The 17,524-nt window shown below is 33.4% G+C and overlaps 2 protein-coding genes across 6 annotated transcripts in view; both read right to left on the bottom strand.

Annotated features, from left to right (window-relative positions):
* The window catches only part of LOC140044677 (uncharacterized), a 51,254-nt gene extending 48,602 nt beyond the window's left edge, over positions 1-2,652 (bottom strand). For 3 of the 5 annotated variants that reach the window (XM_072089296.1, XM_072089294.1, XM_072089291.1), the window contains exon 1: positions 2,491-2,651. The gene's annotated coding sequence lies outside the window, so the exon portion shown is untranslated. Of the gene's footprint in view, positions 1-2,490 lie in introns of all 5 variants that reach the window. The other 2 variants (XM_072089292.1, XM_072089290.1) reach the window with 1 other exon arrangement.
* A 353-nt stretch (positions 2,653-3,005) lies between these two features.
* Positions 3,006-16,292, bottom strand: LOC140044679 (coronin-1A-like). Its single transcript, XM_072089297.1, has 9 exons — positions 16,163-16,292; positions 12,060-12,255; positions 11,119-11,371; positions 9,200-9,375; positions 8,845-8,961; positions 8,012-8,113; positions 7,486-7,689; positions 6,656-6,874; positions 3,006-5,684 (listed from the first exon to the last, which is right to left on the bottom strand). The coding sequence occupies exons 2-9, from the start codon at positions 12,249-12,251 to the stop codon at positions 5,592-5,594; spliced, it is 1,356 nt and encodes a 451-aa protein (XP_071945398.1). The 5' UTR covers positions 12,252-12,255; positions 16,163-16,292; the 3' UTR covers positions 3,006-5,591.
* Positions 16,293-17,524: the final 1,232 nt, after the last annotated feature.

Below are 17,524 nucleotides of genomic sequence, written 5' to 3' on the forward strand. Positions count from 1 at the left end.
CAAACGAAAACATCCTGCCGCAACGTATCGTATTGACGCGCGCAACATAAGGTTAAGAAAATACTCTTCTATCTATTTTGCATTCCCTCTTACGATGAGAATCATGATGAACGTAAAGCAGAAACGGTGTTGAACACGTCGGTTCCCACTTATGATGACACGCAAGTTTGCACTTTGCGTCGATCTGGAAACTAATTCCAGCTCTTAAAATATTTCCCGGGCAAAATTTGACAGAATATATTCAAATTATGATTTGACAAAAAGCTAAAAAGAACGAACGATAGGCATCCGCGTTCTGCAAATTTTGGTTATAAATCGATCGTTTCATGCGACATATCATCAGTTTCACAGCTTCCATAATTCCGAATAACATTTAATTAAGCCATTATGTCAACGTTCACAAAGACAAAAGCAATTCAAATCAAAGATTGAAATACAAAATATTCGTTCCAAAATAAAGTTGCCGATTTTGTTACGGTTGCAATGTGATTAGTGACGATAGTGTGTTCACGTTTAATATATTTTTCAAGATTAAAACGGGTGTTTATTCAAATCGGTATTACGTTTACCGACACTGTCAAAAGACATGTTTAATGAAGTCCCAGTTCCGCCAACCACAATTGTCCTCATCATCGAATAAGAATAAGTTTTCAAGCATTGCCCGTGGTGAATACAAAAAGAGATACTCTCTATAAATCTTTATTAAGTGATGGTGAATGTTTATCGGGCTTAACCACTCTAACCCCCAACCTTCTATCTCACAGGCTTGTGGATGAGACGACTATTCAACAGTCTCCCGATTGTTGACGTCCCGCTTCTAAATGTTTGCATCCCTGCCATGAGTCTCCATTAACAAAAGAAAATATAAATTTTAAAAAATTAAAGAAACAGGTTACCGGTTGTGTATAATGACCATTTAAATATAGAATTGACACTACACAAACAAATCTAACAGAATCATACTATTATAACGGGTTAACGATCAAGCAAAATTTTCAGAGGGTGATGTCTATCTATATTTTTGACTTTGACAATACAAAGATATAAAATAAAGTTCCGTTAGTTCACGGTAAGCTCTTGGGACGAACTGTCATTGGCCCGGGAAATATTTTAAGAGCTGAAATTGGTTTTCAGATCGAAGCAAAGTGCGCCGTAAGGAAATAACCTTGCGTGTCATCACAAGTGGGAACCGATGTGTTCAACACCGTTTCTGCTTTATTACGTTCATCATACGATCCGATTAAGAGGGGATGCAAAATAGATAGAAGGTGGATAGATAGATTTTCTGTTGCGCGCGTGAACGTTGCGGCAGATTTTTTTCTGTTTAGTGGTGAAATATTTATTTTCCTTTTTACATTTTTCTTTACCTAGTACCGGTACCACACTAAATATTCTGATACTGATATATTATTTGTCTATTATGAATACATTAGAAAACATTTTGAAACTGGCGATTAAGTAAAATAGCAATAGTATACAATATGAATCAAAGATCTTATATACTAAGATATAATAATAAGATCTTTGCTACAATGGTGAAAATGTAAAAGTTTAAATACAATACAGGAAAATGAATATCTTATTGTATTTATTCATATATTTAGATAATAAACAATAGAAACAGGCAAATATTGTAGATAAAAAACACATAGCAACATATTTAAATGCAAAAAAGATCTCTGTAAATTGTATTCACACGTAACATTTTTAAAAGCAAGTGTAAAATCAAAATACGGACACCTTTTATATAGGCTCTATAAGCCTAAATAAGCCTATCGCCATCCTTTACTTTTCTATACTTTTCTATACAATTGGCTATGGTTTTAAATTGTAGGCGACGTGTGCTACAAAGTTATCGGAACAAGTGACTTAATATTGCATTCAATTCAATGCTCTGTGCGATGCACTTCTTGTGCGTCCGTCGCCTTGCAAATAGCGCGATGTGTTTGTTCGTAAAACCATATCACATATTAACTCCATTGGCGAAAACGCGTGAGCTTGTTCATAGATAAAGTCATGATTTTTGATATAAATATAACGATTAAAATCAAATTTTTTTTTCAGGATCTGTAAATTCAAGGTGTTATCACGATTTTGGTCGGATTTTGTGCACACTACCATTTCGTAGGTCTTCGCTTTCGAGGTCTTCGGTCTTCGATCTTCGCTTTCGAGGTCTTCGCTTTCGACACACCCGTATTGAGTACACCTCCTTAGCTCTGAGATAGCATGCTCCTATATGTACTAGGCCTCCTACAGTACGCTAGTTGTGTCTAGGCCTAGTAGGCTAGCTAGGTTTGACCTAGGCCCACTAGGCCTACGTCTTGCCTTAAACTCTAGGTAGGCCTAACTAGCTAGCCTAGGCACTAGCTTGCAAGAACAGACGTACAAATTAACATCAATCAATGACCATTTCCCACTTTAAATATCGCCTAAAAGCAAGATACAATGTTAAAGTAATATAATTAATAAATACATTTGATTGTCACTTACCAAATAAAACTGAAATGTGAATATGCTAGCCTGCCCGCCTGCCCATTGCTCTCATTTTTTACACCGAAAACGCCTCTAGTTTATCGACCGACGACCGGCCAAATGTCACTCGGTTCCGTTGTATATCCGGTCGGGTTTGGTTGCCCACCACACAAGAAAATGAGCTTGAGCGAAAGTACTATGAGGGGCAAAACGTGTTATAAACTAGGTTGAAGTTGTCTCAACATTGAGGGGGGAATACATTTTATTATAATAGCCATTTCTGTTTATTTATCATTTCTATTGTACAACAATAGTCTTTTGGCATTTTAACGACTTAATGATTTCATTTACTGTGTACTTGTATTTATAATATTGTTTTTAGATTCTGTTTTTTTTACTTTGTACGTTGTTTGCAGAATTATTCAGCCGTTGGCTGCCTTCTGTTTGTACTATTTGTGTTTTTATGAATAAATACCTACATATAAACATTGAGAACTTGCGCATATATTACATAAAAGCAAATTCAATTAACAATAAGCTGTTTTAAATTGTTTATTATTATATCTTCAGGATACAAAGTCATAAACGAAAGAGTATACTAGCTGTTTTAAGTATAAATTGTAAACCTGATTGCGCTGAATTAATTCACATTTTGCTAGTGTCTGTTGGAATGTTCAACCTTGACTAATCCCATATGTAATCCCAACTATGACCTAAGTATTTGGAATACCGAAACTGATATTTTTTAATGTTTTTAGAATTTTAGGCCCACTCAACTGAACTATTAAATTTACTGATATTATGTCTTCTCTTAAAAACACTATTCCAAAGTAAGTTAATCCTGGTGTTCTAATCTCAAATCTGATCCTAGATTTGGATATCAATGTTAATCCTGGTGTTCTAAATCTCAAATATGATCCTAGCTTTGGATATCAATGTTCATCCTGGTGTTCTAAATCTCAAATCTGCTCCTACAGTAGCTTTGGATATCAATGTTAATCCTGGTGTTCTAAATCTCAAATCTGATCCTAGCTTTGGATATCATCTAAATCTCAAATCTGATCCTAGCTTTGGATATCATCTAAATCTCAAATCTGATCCTAGCTTTGGATATCATCTAAATCTCAAATCTGATCCTATCTTCAGATAACAATGTTAATAATCCTGTACTACCAGTGTTTTACATTTGTTTAATTTGGATTTTATGATTCGTTTGTCCTTAATAGGGTAACATGTGTTCAGAAGTCTAGAACATCAAACTTTATTTCGATGGTTAGAATATCGGTTTTGATTTAAATCAAAACTAAGACAGTCTCATTATTATAATATCAAATCAAGATACAAAAGTTTTAGATCACAAATTTGATACTACAGATACATTTTGATCTTAATTTTTATGATATAACCACTTAAAGCTATCTAACAAACTGTAAAAAAGTTTACATGAATTTTACAATAACAAAATTTATACAAATAACAACAATTACACACCCAGTCAAACAGGTTTGAAAAGATTAATTTATATGCCGAAATTGGATAAATACATATTTTTAAATCAACTTTTCCAATACAATTGTTGATTATTTTATTGTTAAATGTCTATATTGATTTTATAATTTTTTGAAAATATTACAAATGATACAATGTAATCTTTGTGTTTGTATGCCGTTTATAGAGATGAAGTTACACGCAGAAGACTAAGTAAGCTAACTGTTCAGCGCTCAGAGCGTGTATTGGAAGAGGGCAGTCACTCCCGCAAGATTTACAGAAATTTAATTTGCATAAATAACACCTGCTCTTTACTACAAATAATATTAGCATAAGTTACGAATTCAATTTAAACCAAACAAGCTAGGCCTAAGTCTACCAATCCAATTTAATACCACATTCAGTTCCTTCAATGCGACTTCTTTTAGCCATACACAAGCTTTAAGTTATTTTGGCTTAGACATTAATCCTACTAAAACTAAAAAGAACTGTTTTCACAAAGATTGTTTCATTGGTCAAAATACCACATGTGACATCATACTTAAATGACGCTTGTGCAAAAATTAACAACAGAAACAGTCGCAGTAAGTGCTTGAATCATACGATTGATTAAACGCAAATCATCAAAATTCAAACTAAAACGTTGTCCCTATTATTCAGTCGTCGGTTTCTAAAAAAAAAATTGCAAGTCGCAAGGGTGAAAGAACATTAAAAGTAACAGTCTGGGAAATCAACAATTGATTGTGAGAAAAACCATTTCAAAATTGATGGGAAATAACAAAGTTACAAAAATAATGGATATAAAATAAAATAATTCTTATCTAATATTTATGCATTACAATTAAAAATCAAAAATAATAACAGTAACTTTTGTAAGATCATTAAGTTGGATAAATGTAACCTATTATTATATTAACTATAACATTACTTTTTTTGGTCTAATAATAATAATACAGATAGGACCAAAGATATTACATTCTTAAAAATATTTTTTAAATTTCCTTTAACTAAAAAGAAGACATACAGTGATGACTTATATCCCTATACTTTTACTCATTTAATAATTTGTAAGTAGAAATTGATTTGGTTACATAATCAAGCCGAGAGTTTGGTCAGAAAGGAATGACAATACTGTATATAGTTTTCACTGTCCCACACATCCCAGTTGGACATGAACCAAACCATGCTCACATGGCCTAGCAAAACTCAATAGTTTATGTATGATGTGTGCACAAACTATGGATGTTTGCTAAGCGATTTGAAAGGGGATTTGAGCATAATGATTAAAAATACCATGGTAGTCACAAAACAATTTTTTGCAACATTTCTTCAACATACAACCCATGTTTAAGAGTGCAAGTTGAATTGGTACTTTATCTCTATCAATACTATATTTCATGTTTTGACATATTTTAATTATAATTCAGAAAAAAATGTACAAAATTGTGGTGTCATTTTCTAATTAATATTTTGATGCAGTTATTAATGATCATCAAAATATTAAATAATAATTATGCATAATACCTAAATGCTGGATACAAGATTTACAAATTGTTATGTCAAAAGTGATACCCAATTTATTTTTACATTTCTTATAGTTTTTTTTTTCCTGTTGCATCTTCTTTTACATTTTATTTGTTTTCAAGTACTTTGATCCTTGATTCTAGTGATGTTACTGTTGATTTCAGTTTCTCTACTTCCTTCTTCAAAGCGTTAAATTCATCCTGAAAATGAAACAAATTGTAAATAATTAATGGTTTTAAATTTGTATAGCGCATAATAAAAATAGTCTCTATGTGCTGTGGACTCGGATGTTACACTTTTCAATTACATACTTCTCCCCTAAGGGTCACGTCATGTCGGTGCAGCCACTATAAGGCGCTCCCTCAGTCTCCGAGTGTGAACTAGTACACCAGGGTAACCCCCTACTCGTCTTGAAAGATGGACTAGGTTCTTTAAAGTGCACACAAGCAATGTATGTGTACACTGGACCTACGGTTTATAGTCCTTATCCGAGAATACTTGTTCTACCACCAGAACCATGGAGCAAGTGAGCTGGATTAATATAACTTGTCTTACTAGTACAGGCAATAATTTTAGAAAATTCAATTTGAAATCGCTCCATGCGGGATGAATAAAGAATTTGAATTAAATTGAAGTAATTGGCTTTGATTGTAGTGTCTGTTTTCAATATGTTTTGTGTGTGGTGTTTATATTGGTAAAGTATACAGTCAATTCTCCCAATACCGGTCACCATTGGGCTGGGCTAATATTTCGAATGTTTTTAATAGAAAAAAGGAGACCTTTTGGATCTTAAGACAAGTCTGTATTGTATGTCTTCCATCTTAATTTGATATTTTGACCTTCCAAGTGACCTCAATAATCAAGTATGCATTGCAAAAGCTTGGTTCCCACTAGGATACAATGTAAGGCCAAACTAGGAGAGGGAAATTGTAAAAATTGGTTTTATAAAAATCCTTTTTTTTTTTTAAACTTAAATCAGTTTTAGCTCAGCAAAATTCTCTGGAAAAAAAACAACCACCAAGTGGGTGGCAAGAAACACAAAAGGGAACTAAATCCCTATTTCTAAAAGCAAGTGTTTCCCTCTAATACTGAACCGTTTAAGCTACCATTTCATCATATTTGTTATTTACTTTCAGAGTATATACTAAATAATTTAAAAACCAAGTGTTACCTCTCCTCCTTCTCCAGCTGCTGCTGCAGATCGGACAGTCTTCTTCAGGCCTCCTCCAAATTTCTTGACACTAATTGTTGCTTTCCCCGAATTTTTGAAGGAGTCTTGAAATTTAAACTTGTTGGGTTCTGCGTTTTTGCCACCTATCCACTCATCCGCTGTCAGGGCTGGTATATCGGAAGCTGTATCGGGATAAATATCCTCTTGGAAGGTCTCGGACTATTAATCAAAAACAAATGTTACTGTGGTAAATTAATTATATTACAAATTTATTAGTTTATTCATTGTTGAAATACAATAATATAGAAATATCACATCTATCTTTAAATACAGTGTGAGTAGAACGCTCCATGTGGGACATTAATATATAGGAAATGCCTCTATTAGGTAGCCACTTTCCCTGAAGAACTAAAGGGTGAAAAATGTCTGAACACTAAACCGCTGTTCAGGGAACACCCAATAAACGAAAACTTTATTGGGTTTCAAAAGTGTCTCTTCAACATTGTTTGTACTATATTTGGTTATATATTGAGCTTGCCAAAGTCACTCTTCGTAAAGCTGTCTGCACTATCAAACTAGTTGGACCAGGTAATTTCACCTGGTTTGGCGGAAAAAAAAGAGTGATGTACCCAAATATGGTAGTGACATCATCATGTCCATATATGGGCACATTACATTTTGTGTCACATAAATTTGATTGTGTAGACAGAGCTTAATATTTTATAGTATACGATACATATTTCACTGAGTAAGAAAGAAAAAAATACTGTTAAAATATTAATAAATTTGCTTTCTTGAATCTAAAAATGTAGAAAAAAAGATGACTTTACCTTTCTTGGCACAATCATGGACATGACAGTGATGTTGTTTTTTTCAAATCTGTAGAATCTACAGATCTCCTTTAAGGCGGGATTGACTGCACGTTTGCAAATGTTGCCGATTCTTTTGTGTCCAGAAGAATCTGTTTGCGTGCTCAAGAAATGTAGATATGGATCGGCTTCTACCAACTCGTAGTAGCGAATAGCAGAGTCTCCCTGGAGGTCAAAGGACAAAGTAATAATAATAATTATTAATGATGTAAACAGCTTTAAATCTGAATGTATTTTATGAACAGCATAATTCGATCTGATTGGCTTAAGATTGGCTTTTTGTTGAGTCGAGTGGCCAAGCGGTTAAGACAGAGGCGACCATTATTCTGGTGGTAGAACATGCTTCTCTGATAAGGACTTAAAACTGGAGGTACACATCTGCCTCAGTTTATTTTTGGAAGAATGGTGGGCGTTAATGCTCCATTCAACCCCTGAAAAATAATTTAAACCACAGAAACAATGAAAGTGAAAATATTAATCTACTTACCTTACCAGTGAGGAAGATTACATTCAAGTCACTATCGTAGTAAATGTGTAGAGGACTATTGCTTGTGTCCATCTCCATAAGATTTAACTTTGCCTTAGTGCTCTGAAATAAATGAATGTTTTGTTTATTAATTGGGCTGTTGGACTTTATGTTATTTTTCCAGGTAACTTGGTTTTGTGAGCCAATTATTGGCAACTTCGGTGAGTATGAAAGAAACTTGTCCTATAAATAAATAAGCATAACAAGTTCATATCAACACAATTCACAATAGGTTTATTTTTAAAGTAGTTTTTTATCACCTGCTGCTTGTACAGATTTTTTCAAATTCAAGAGTTTTTCCAACTTCCGTAAGTGACACCAAAGTGTGTAGTTGATGTCATGAGTAAGGTTGCCAAACTAACGACAGCATAATAAAATTAAGATAAACTTAAGTTTGATGAAAACATTTTTGCAAACATGTTTCGTTGTTATGCCGTTATTAGGTTTACTGTGTCAATTACAGTATGTTGTATTCAAACTCCTTAAAGGGATGGAATAATGCGAAGTCTATCCTTTGTTGCTTCCAAATGATGAAAACTATCAAGTATGCATTGTGAATATTCCAACAGTTGCTTGCGATTGATTAAGCTCTGTTTACACCATTAAACTAGTTTGACAAAAAAAAATGTGATGTGCCCAAATATGCTAGTGATATGCCCAAATATTGTAGTGATATGTCCATATATGGGCACATCAAATTTTTTTGTCATATAAAGTTTGATAGTGTAAATAGGGCTTTACGCTGCATCATAACAAACATATTCTTATATTAAACAAAGTGATAGCTACAGTACCTGATTCCATACACGTAATTCACGTTCACTCATTCTTGAAAATCCAGTTGAAATAAACATGTTAAAATTGGCGAACTGTATAAACGAAGGTTTTGACCCTTCATGACCTTTCCATTTCTGTAAATAAAAATATAATATATCAAACAAGCATTTAAAGGAACCTTGCCAAATTTAAATATCAGAGTTTGCCTGACATACCCATGTTTACAATTATAGAATGCCAACATCATTAGGATTTTCATAGCACCCTCTATGGTTTGATAAATTATTATAGCACCCTCTATAGTTTCATAAAACCTCCCGACATCTCATTTTTCCAAGTTGGGAGGTCTGAAATTAATATAAAAATGCTTACTGCTTTCTCTTCCAATGTCCGTGCATCCAACACTCGGAAGTTCTTATCCTTGCAGGATACGACCAACTCAGAACCATCTTTTTTGAGGTCCATTGAATAGAGAAAATCAGGAAAGGTACAGCTCTGTATAACGTCACTAGTTTCTAAGTTCCAAATTTTGATGTCATTATCAGCAGCTGAAAGAGGAATAATGAATGTTAAAGATGAACAAAAAATTCTTAAATTTTTATTTATTTTTTTAACACGCCATTTTAATGTCACAAAATAGTTATCAACTTTAACAAAAAATTGGATTTAAAAAAAAGTACATTTAGGCCAAATAAAAAAAAATACTTGTTAAGCGTCACACCCTCATAAATTTTCAGGGGCGGGGGGACGGTTTTTTTTTTTTTTTTTTTAACTTTTTATGGAGGTATAATTTTGCGCGATGGACGTTTTGGCCCACTTTTTTTTAGGACGAAACGTCAAACTTTTAAAATGCGAAACAGAACAAAATTGACTATGTATGAAATATTATTGCTTATGACAAAATTGAGTTTTGTATTGTTTATATCCAGACGTAATTAAAACATTAAATTTAATTGCCACCGAGCGAAATTGTAGGCCCTAGACTAATCCGTCCAAGCTGCCACCCCCGCCTCACTCATCGGCGGCCATGGTCCGCCGTCTCTCGCTCGACTCATCTATCCAGGAAATTCCCTATCGCGAGAAGCATGATGTTGGTCTCAATAATACTAAATTATAGTGGGCTGATTTTGAAAACAGCTTACGGCATTTCTTAAGTGAATTTTTATTCAACGTATTCATTCTTCTTTGATGAATCCGTTGCCAATTGCTGTGTAAATCAGTATTTAAAGTTGTGATGCGAAAAGTGTGTGTAATTATTCCACAGGTAAACCAGGCATAAGAAAACGCATCGCCGGGCCCATCGCCCAACAGGACCTCGTGGTGTGCCGATCTCGAGATCATCATAAACAAAATTGGTAGAGTCCATTATGTATGGGGTGTTTCCTATTTACGAACCTATAAAAAACGCGTTTCGACCACTGTGTAGGCAAAATATTTATTTCAGTAATCCCTAAATTGATAATCGTGTATTCTGTAATCACGTGACTGATGATGTAATCCTCAGCGACGTACTAAGTGCACGTGATTTAATGTGTTGGGGAAAAAGCTTGCTGTTTACCACACATGATTCGCGGTGCTATTTGCGTTTCCTTGACGTAAATCGGCGGCGTGTAAATGAAACAATTGTTTTCACCAAATTGCCGTTGTCGACATAGAGCGATCGGTGGCTAGCTAGCGTGGCTAAGCTAAGAAGTACGTATTTTTCAAAAATTACACCAGCCTAGCAAACATTTGCTAGTTTTGAAATTTTCAACTAGCAATTATGAAGAATCTACTAGCAAAATGCTAGTTTGCTAGCGCGAATTTTGAGCCCTGCTCTAGAGCTGGGCCGGGCCGCTAAACTTTCCGTTGTATATGGGTAAAAAAAAAATAAAAATAAAAAGAGAGGCGGCTGGATAATCAGGAGCGGGCGGTGACGCTTAACAAGTATGTTTTTTTATTTGGCCTTACCTTAAAAATTGTATTTTAAAGCAAAGAAAAGTCAAACTGGCTGCCAGTCAACGGGTGTTGGTTGATTTTAACCAGTTATTTTGTTATTTTATAAGTTCCATTTTTTTTTCTACGGAAGTGATTAACTTTATTAAAACTACAAAATAATCTATTCAAAGAATGATTTTATTAATCTTAAATGTTCATGTTTTTGGGGGACAATACATCTTTAAAATATAAAAAACATTTTTCCAAAATAAACAGCTTGGACTATTTACAGTCCCTGCATTCAAGAAAACAAAAAATCTTAGGCCTTCTATCTAATCATTTACCATATTTAACATAAGTTGCAGTTTACTTACATGCAGAAAATAGAATGTTCTCTGCCGAGCGGTGAAACATCAACAATTGGACTTTTCGTTGATGTCCATCAAGTTGTAATGCCGCTTCTCGTATCGGTTCTTTTAGGCCTCCATCAGGAATCTCGAAGAGCTTGATTCTGCCGTAATCATCTCCGCTTGCGATGATGTTATCGTTGAAAGGATTCCAAGCAAGTGTCAACACTTTGTTTTCGTGACCTTCCACTTTAGGCGCATTTTGATCTATACGGCCATACTGAAAATAGATAATACTATTAGTTACATCACACACATGCGCATGATGAGCCAGGGAGGAATATACTGTCAAAAACAAGAAAAACAAGAGACGGCCGCTACTCCCTCATTTTTCAAAAGTAAAATGTTGAGCTCCCTCTATATTCCTTGGCACACAAGACAGAATAGACAGGGGGTCACTTGTATACAAACCAAACGGGGAGGTGCAGCAACCACTTCGAGACATGAGGCACTTGTGCTACCTGTTATTTAATGAAAAATACTATGGACTTAAACTACCAAGATGACAGGAAAAAGGCCACGCCAGAAAGGGTGCAATATTTCTACTAGTTCCTGGCAAAAGGGGAACCGTTCATGACAGGGTTTGCGATAACATAGACGGCTAGTTTTTATTGATTCAAAGGTAGGATCAATTTAGCGATGGGCTTAGCATCCAGTATAGTTAAAATCCCTGCTAAAATTGTGCGATAAATTGTGACATTTTGACACTGGACGGGTAAGGATTTGAACTACTAATTTCACCTCTTAATTTCCCACGCTTGTGCTACCAAATCCTCATAAATGCTGCACCTCCTCATATTTTCCCACACTTGTGTTAAGAGGCCCACGAAAATATACCCCATAAATGCGGTACCTCCCTGTATGAAAATATTTAAGAGTGACCCCCCGGGATCAAAAGAAAAACTCACCTGTTCAAGTGGTAAAACCATAAATGCTCCTCCACCCTCTGTTCTTACAACAAAAGCCAAAAACTTAGGGTTGGCCGTGATCATCACTCCATCGAAGCTTTCATTTGATAACGTCACATTTGTGAAAGACTGTTCAGCTGGATTCTTTTTCCCAAAAATGTGACGAAATTTACTTGCACGCACAAATGCCATTAATCTATAAAACAAAAAAGCCCATTGAAACAAAAAAATAAACACGCACTTAGTAGGCTAGGCCTAGCCATCTGGAATTCACTTTTAAATTAGTATAGGAGAACACTATGTATGTAGAACACTATGTATACAGGACACAACTAGCTGCACTATGGGAATATGTTTCCATATGTGTTTGATCAAAAAATGACTAACATTAAACAATATGTACAGCGCTTAGAGGTTTCACAACATTAGGCACTTTATAAATTCAGGATACTATTATTATTAGTATACAGTAACACATACTTCAATCTTTCAACATGTTTGTATAATATTGCTAATAAACGTTTATTGCATTGATTAAATTGCTTAAAATTGATGATTTACAGTATCTAATCATTGTTGGCCTAGGCCTACCTTCTTCCTTCCTGACGACTACTATTCAAATCCAGGAAGTACTGTTATGATCATAAGTACAGTGGGATTACCATAAAAGGATATGTTATATATCACTGGTACGCGACGTATTATACTCTACAAGTGCAACAAATGACAATAATGAATGAAAATCAGACATTTTGGTACTTTTTAACCAAATAACTAGTCAATCAAATTCTTTTTTAACTAACTTGTTTTGTTATATTATGTGTTTAATACAATACTTTGTTTAAATGCTTTATTTCAGATTATAAAAGGATCCTAATGGAAATAATTTAATAAGTTTTCTGGAAAATCTTTTATAAATGTAGGCTATGTATTTGTAATGTCAATAATTTATGATGATTTTTCTAATAAATTCAAATCCAAAATTAATTCTCATATTTACAACTAAATTTTAAAAAACAATTAACATAAAATACAAAAAGAAGTCAGTGGCAGATTCAAAAAGTAAACTTTAAAATATGTCAACATTTGACTAATTGCACCCTGCCACGATACTTAAAAACAAAACAATGCAGTATAAAAATATGTTTATATATAAATAATCATAATAAACAAACATACCAGTTGTTGACCTGGTTGACCTTAACTGCATAACTTGCCTTTAATTATTTTCAACCGATTAATTTTTTTTTTTAATATCATTTTATGATACTTTTTCTAAAAAATTCAAATCAAATTTTTCATGATATTCAAGAAAAATATTTGCATAATGGTGCATTAGTGTACATTGTGTGTAAAGTAATAGAATTCCAAAATATCCTATAAAGCCTTGTCTACACTATCAAACTAGTTTGACAAAAAAGTGTGATGTGCCCAAATATGGTAGTGATATGGCCAAACATGGTAGTGATATGGCATCATCGTGTCCATATATGGGCACATGATGTTTGTTGTCACATAAAGTTAGATAGTGTAGACAGAGCTTTAGACTTCCTTATGGAAATACAGCTTGTTGCAGCTGCCCTGGATGTACACTCTTATTACGGATCAGGAAGTATGGCCAATAATTTTTAAATCATAAATCATCTTTATTATTTAATATTTTATTACCATATTTAGTTTATTATTCTTAATCACAGTTTATTTAAGAATAAATTAAATTTATAATAGGTTAAGTACTCAATTCAATGTTATTATTATATTATGTAAAATATTGATTATTATAATTTTCTAAAGAAAGTCAAATTACAACCATATTAAGTCTAAACCAGGAAGTAAAATTAATAATGGGTTACTGCCATTTAAAAAACCATTATTACGTTAATCATTATAAAGGAATTCTCAGTTTGAGTTTAGGTACACAATACAATAATAGAACCTCTATTAAAGGGACACTTTCAGGGCCAAAACAAAGTAAGTTTACCCTAAATATTGCCTCTTAAAAAATAAAAGAAATAAAAAAATATTTTTTAAATAAAAAATAGGATATTCAAATTCAAACATAAATATTGTTTTAAAATAATTGTTCGTTTTTCAATTAAAAAAATACAGTAATAAGTAATAACTAGGAACCACTAACTATTTTTATAAAATAAAAATTATTTTACAAGCACTATTAACTAAATTATCTAACTATACATTAAACGAATTCAGGCATTCCCACTTGTGGGTCATTGACATATTTTATCTATTTCTAAACAGGTGGTACAGTAGATGAAATGAAAAAGAAATTAAAAAAGAAGATTAATTTTTGGATAAAGGATTTGAGTCGAGATTCAACAATACATAGTCATGGAATTTTCTGATTTACAGTACATAATTAATCAATATAAATTTAATGGCAACATTTGTATGTAGATATTTTAAAACTTACAGGGTTTTTTTTACTTTATGTGGAATTACATTATTTAATACAAAATATTATACATTTTTAATGTACTGTACATTATTATGATTATTATAATAACCATTTTTATTATCAAATACTGTAGTACATTCATAACTTCAAAGATAAAGAAATAAATTATGTAAATAAATCTACAATTTATCACATTATTAACTGTTGATAAATTTTAATTTAATAAATATTGTCTGAACTTTCACTAAGATACAGCAATCAAACGTTTCTTCACACAATCACATTTTGCATGCATTTGAGCAGACGCTGTCTCGCATCTAATTAGCGTAATAATAATTCTGCTTGTGCAGTCACAATGTATCTTGGGGACTGTCTTTGTGTATGTTGTAGTTTGTGGCTTTCAGATGCCTGGCAATAATTAAAGTACCTGGCAACTTCTACTGTAGGTCGGAGCCTAGGAAAGCCTAAATCTTTTTTTTTGTATCTCCATTGAGATCCAGCCACTGATACCCACAGCATCCAAAGGCAAATTACTGGAAAATGACAATACTGTGGGGATCAGTGAGTGTCTGGATCTCAATGGATACACACAAAAAAAGCGAAAAGCTAAATCAAAAAAACGATAAGTAAAACAGCCAGAAAAGTTAGCAGAGCTTTCAGGCAACACTTGTCCTTCATCAATGCATATATATATATATTGCCTGTTATATTTTAGTACAACCTCAATTCTTTTTTCTTACATTAAGCTTCTTTTTTTTAGCTACGGATATATTATGTAATCATGGTATTCCAAAATAAAGAAATGAATTAATTAAATAAATTATAATAAGAAAATAGGCCACACATATTAACATTAATATTATTATTTTGTAATTCCAGGAAACATTTAAAAAATGGATTAAACAAAAACTGCTGAATTTGGAGATGAGAAACTGTATACCATTTTGCTACAAATATGATCATTGCCTCAAATGTTGTTTGGATTTAATCAAATGTAAATAAGACATGAATGAAAAACAGGGGACTTGTAGAAATCATGTTGGAATACTTAATATAACAACATAGATGATACTGTTAAGAAGACTAGCTGCCATATAATAAAACATCCACGAAATTGGCAATTTTGAATAGCCGGCACCATAACATAATATCAGCCTAAATTTTGTATGTTTATTTTGAATAATAATTTTACAAGCTTAGAAAGCAATTAAAGGAGCGATTCATCATCATGAGGGCTAAAATTAATTATGCATGACCTGCCATCAACAACATTAACAAAAAATAATTCAAAATATATTTATTAATTAGGGCCTAGGCCTAGCCTAAATATTAGGCCTGTTTCGGATCATTAAATTTGCGTTGAATTTTTTGATCTCACAAGTTAAAGTAGGCTAGGCTTAGCCCTGTTTATTATTAAGCATGATATATTCAGAGTATTATCAAGCCATGCAACAATGATTTAACAACAACAACAACAACAACAACAACAGCGATTCTCCCTTTCAGGCAGAGCCGGCCTAGAGTAGGTATCAGTCTAGGTACAGAGAGGGCCTCTTCCTGCTCTGCCGCCTGCCCTCTCTGCTTCCTGCTGGCTGGACCAGCCTGGCTGGTGGTAAGCCGGTTTCGTGTTGTTTTGAATATTTTAAATCACAAACAATAATTTTCTGCTCAGTAATAAAATACATACCCTTTTTATCAGAAACAGTTGTTTGAAAAAAAAATTGAAACTTTGAAAATGTTCTCGTTTAGCTGGTCTTAACACCACGAGTTGAGTTCGAACTGAATGCGGTAAAGTTGAATAATACCCGGAAGTAAATGGTAGACACAGAAAGGGCGTTGTCAATCGACCAACCAACGACCGAGCCTAAACTTCGCAATTTAAGAGGGCGCTAACAGAATATGAAACTTTATTTTTAGTCATTACAATGATCATAATCATAAAGATTATTCTAACACAATTATTGTTATAGATACACTAACAGGTTCTGGTTTTCATTTAACGTGATGGTACTACAAGTGGATCACACATAAACAAACACATGAGTAAAATTAAAAATATATTATAAACCAAATCAAGCAACCACCGCTTGCTGGGAGTAAACAGAGAGAATGATTAAGATCCGTCTTTTAGTTTTAACGTACGGCCTAAAATTAGTAAAATAATAAAAAGTGGTCCACAATTTGGATCCTTGACCGTGTTTCCTCCAAAATTGAATGGAGTCATTAATTCTGTGACCATATACATTTGTTGTTTAAATGTTGTAAAGATCGTCTTGTAGTTTTGACGGCCTAAGTAAAATGATAAAAAAGTGGTTCAGAATTGGTATTCTGTTCCGAAAAGCCCTTTTGACCTCAGTCTCCATATCTGTGGTTTAAATTTGGTAAGGATCCGATTTTACGAGTTTTACCGAGTTGTACCGACGTGTGCCGAACATAATACGTAGTTGTATTGTTTCGATTAACTTCAATTGTGTTGGGTTTATACACAGACTTGTTTTCTTGTCGCTATTGGTGTCATTTCGACGCGGTGTTAAGTTGACTTTCCGCGCATCTCCATCTAGTTGGTGTTCCCTCTTCTCAATAGTCAAGACGTCTTTTACTGTATCTGGAATATCATTTGCATTGTTCCGAAATTCTCTAAAATCAAAAAGAAAAGCAGTTTCAATCACCTAAAAACACTCTGATTACATTAGCTGAAAGCCTGTTTCCCTGAAAAAAAACTTTCAATACAGCACCATCCACCACCTTTTGTCAAAAAACGATACCAGACAGAGGCAGTGAACGAGGAAATTCACTCAGGCTTTTCCAAACCAAACTCAACATCCGTCTGGTGTTTATTTATATGTTTACCATCAATGGGGGTATTTTACATAAATGAAAGTGCATTACTCACTTGACCAATCGAAGTAGTTTAACTTTCACAGCAAAAGACAATGCATTCATAAGCGTCTCGTAACCCTTTGAAATGCGCGTCGTAAAAACGTCATTAGCACGTGTTTTACACTTTCTATAGTTACTAATATACATACTTATATCATCATAATGATTA

Source organism: Antedon mediterranea, chromosome 3 (genome assembly GCF_964355755.1).
Source record: "Antedon mediterranea chromosome 3, ecAntMedi1.1, whole genome shotgun sequence".
Classification (NCBI taxonomy): domain Eukaryota; kingdom Metazoa; phylum Echinodermata; class Crinoidea; order Comatulida; family Antedonidae; genus Antedon; species Antedon mediterranea.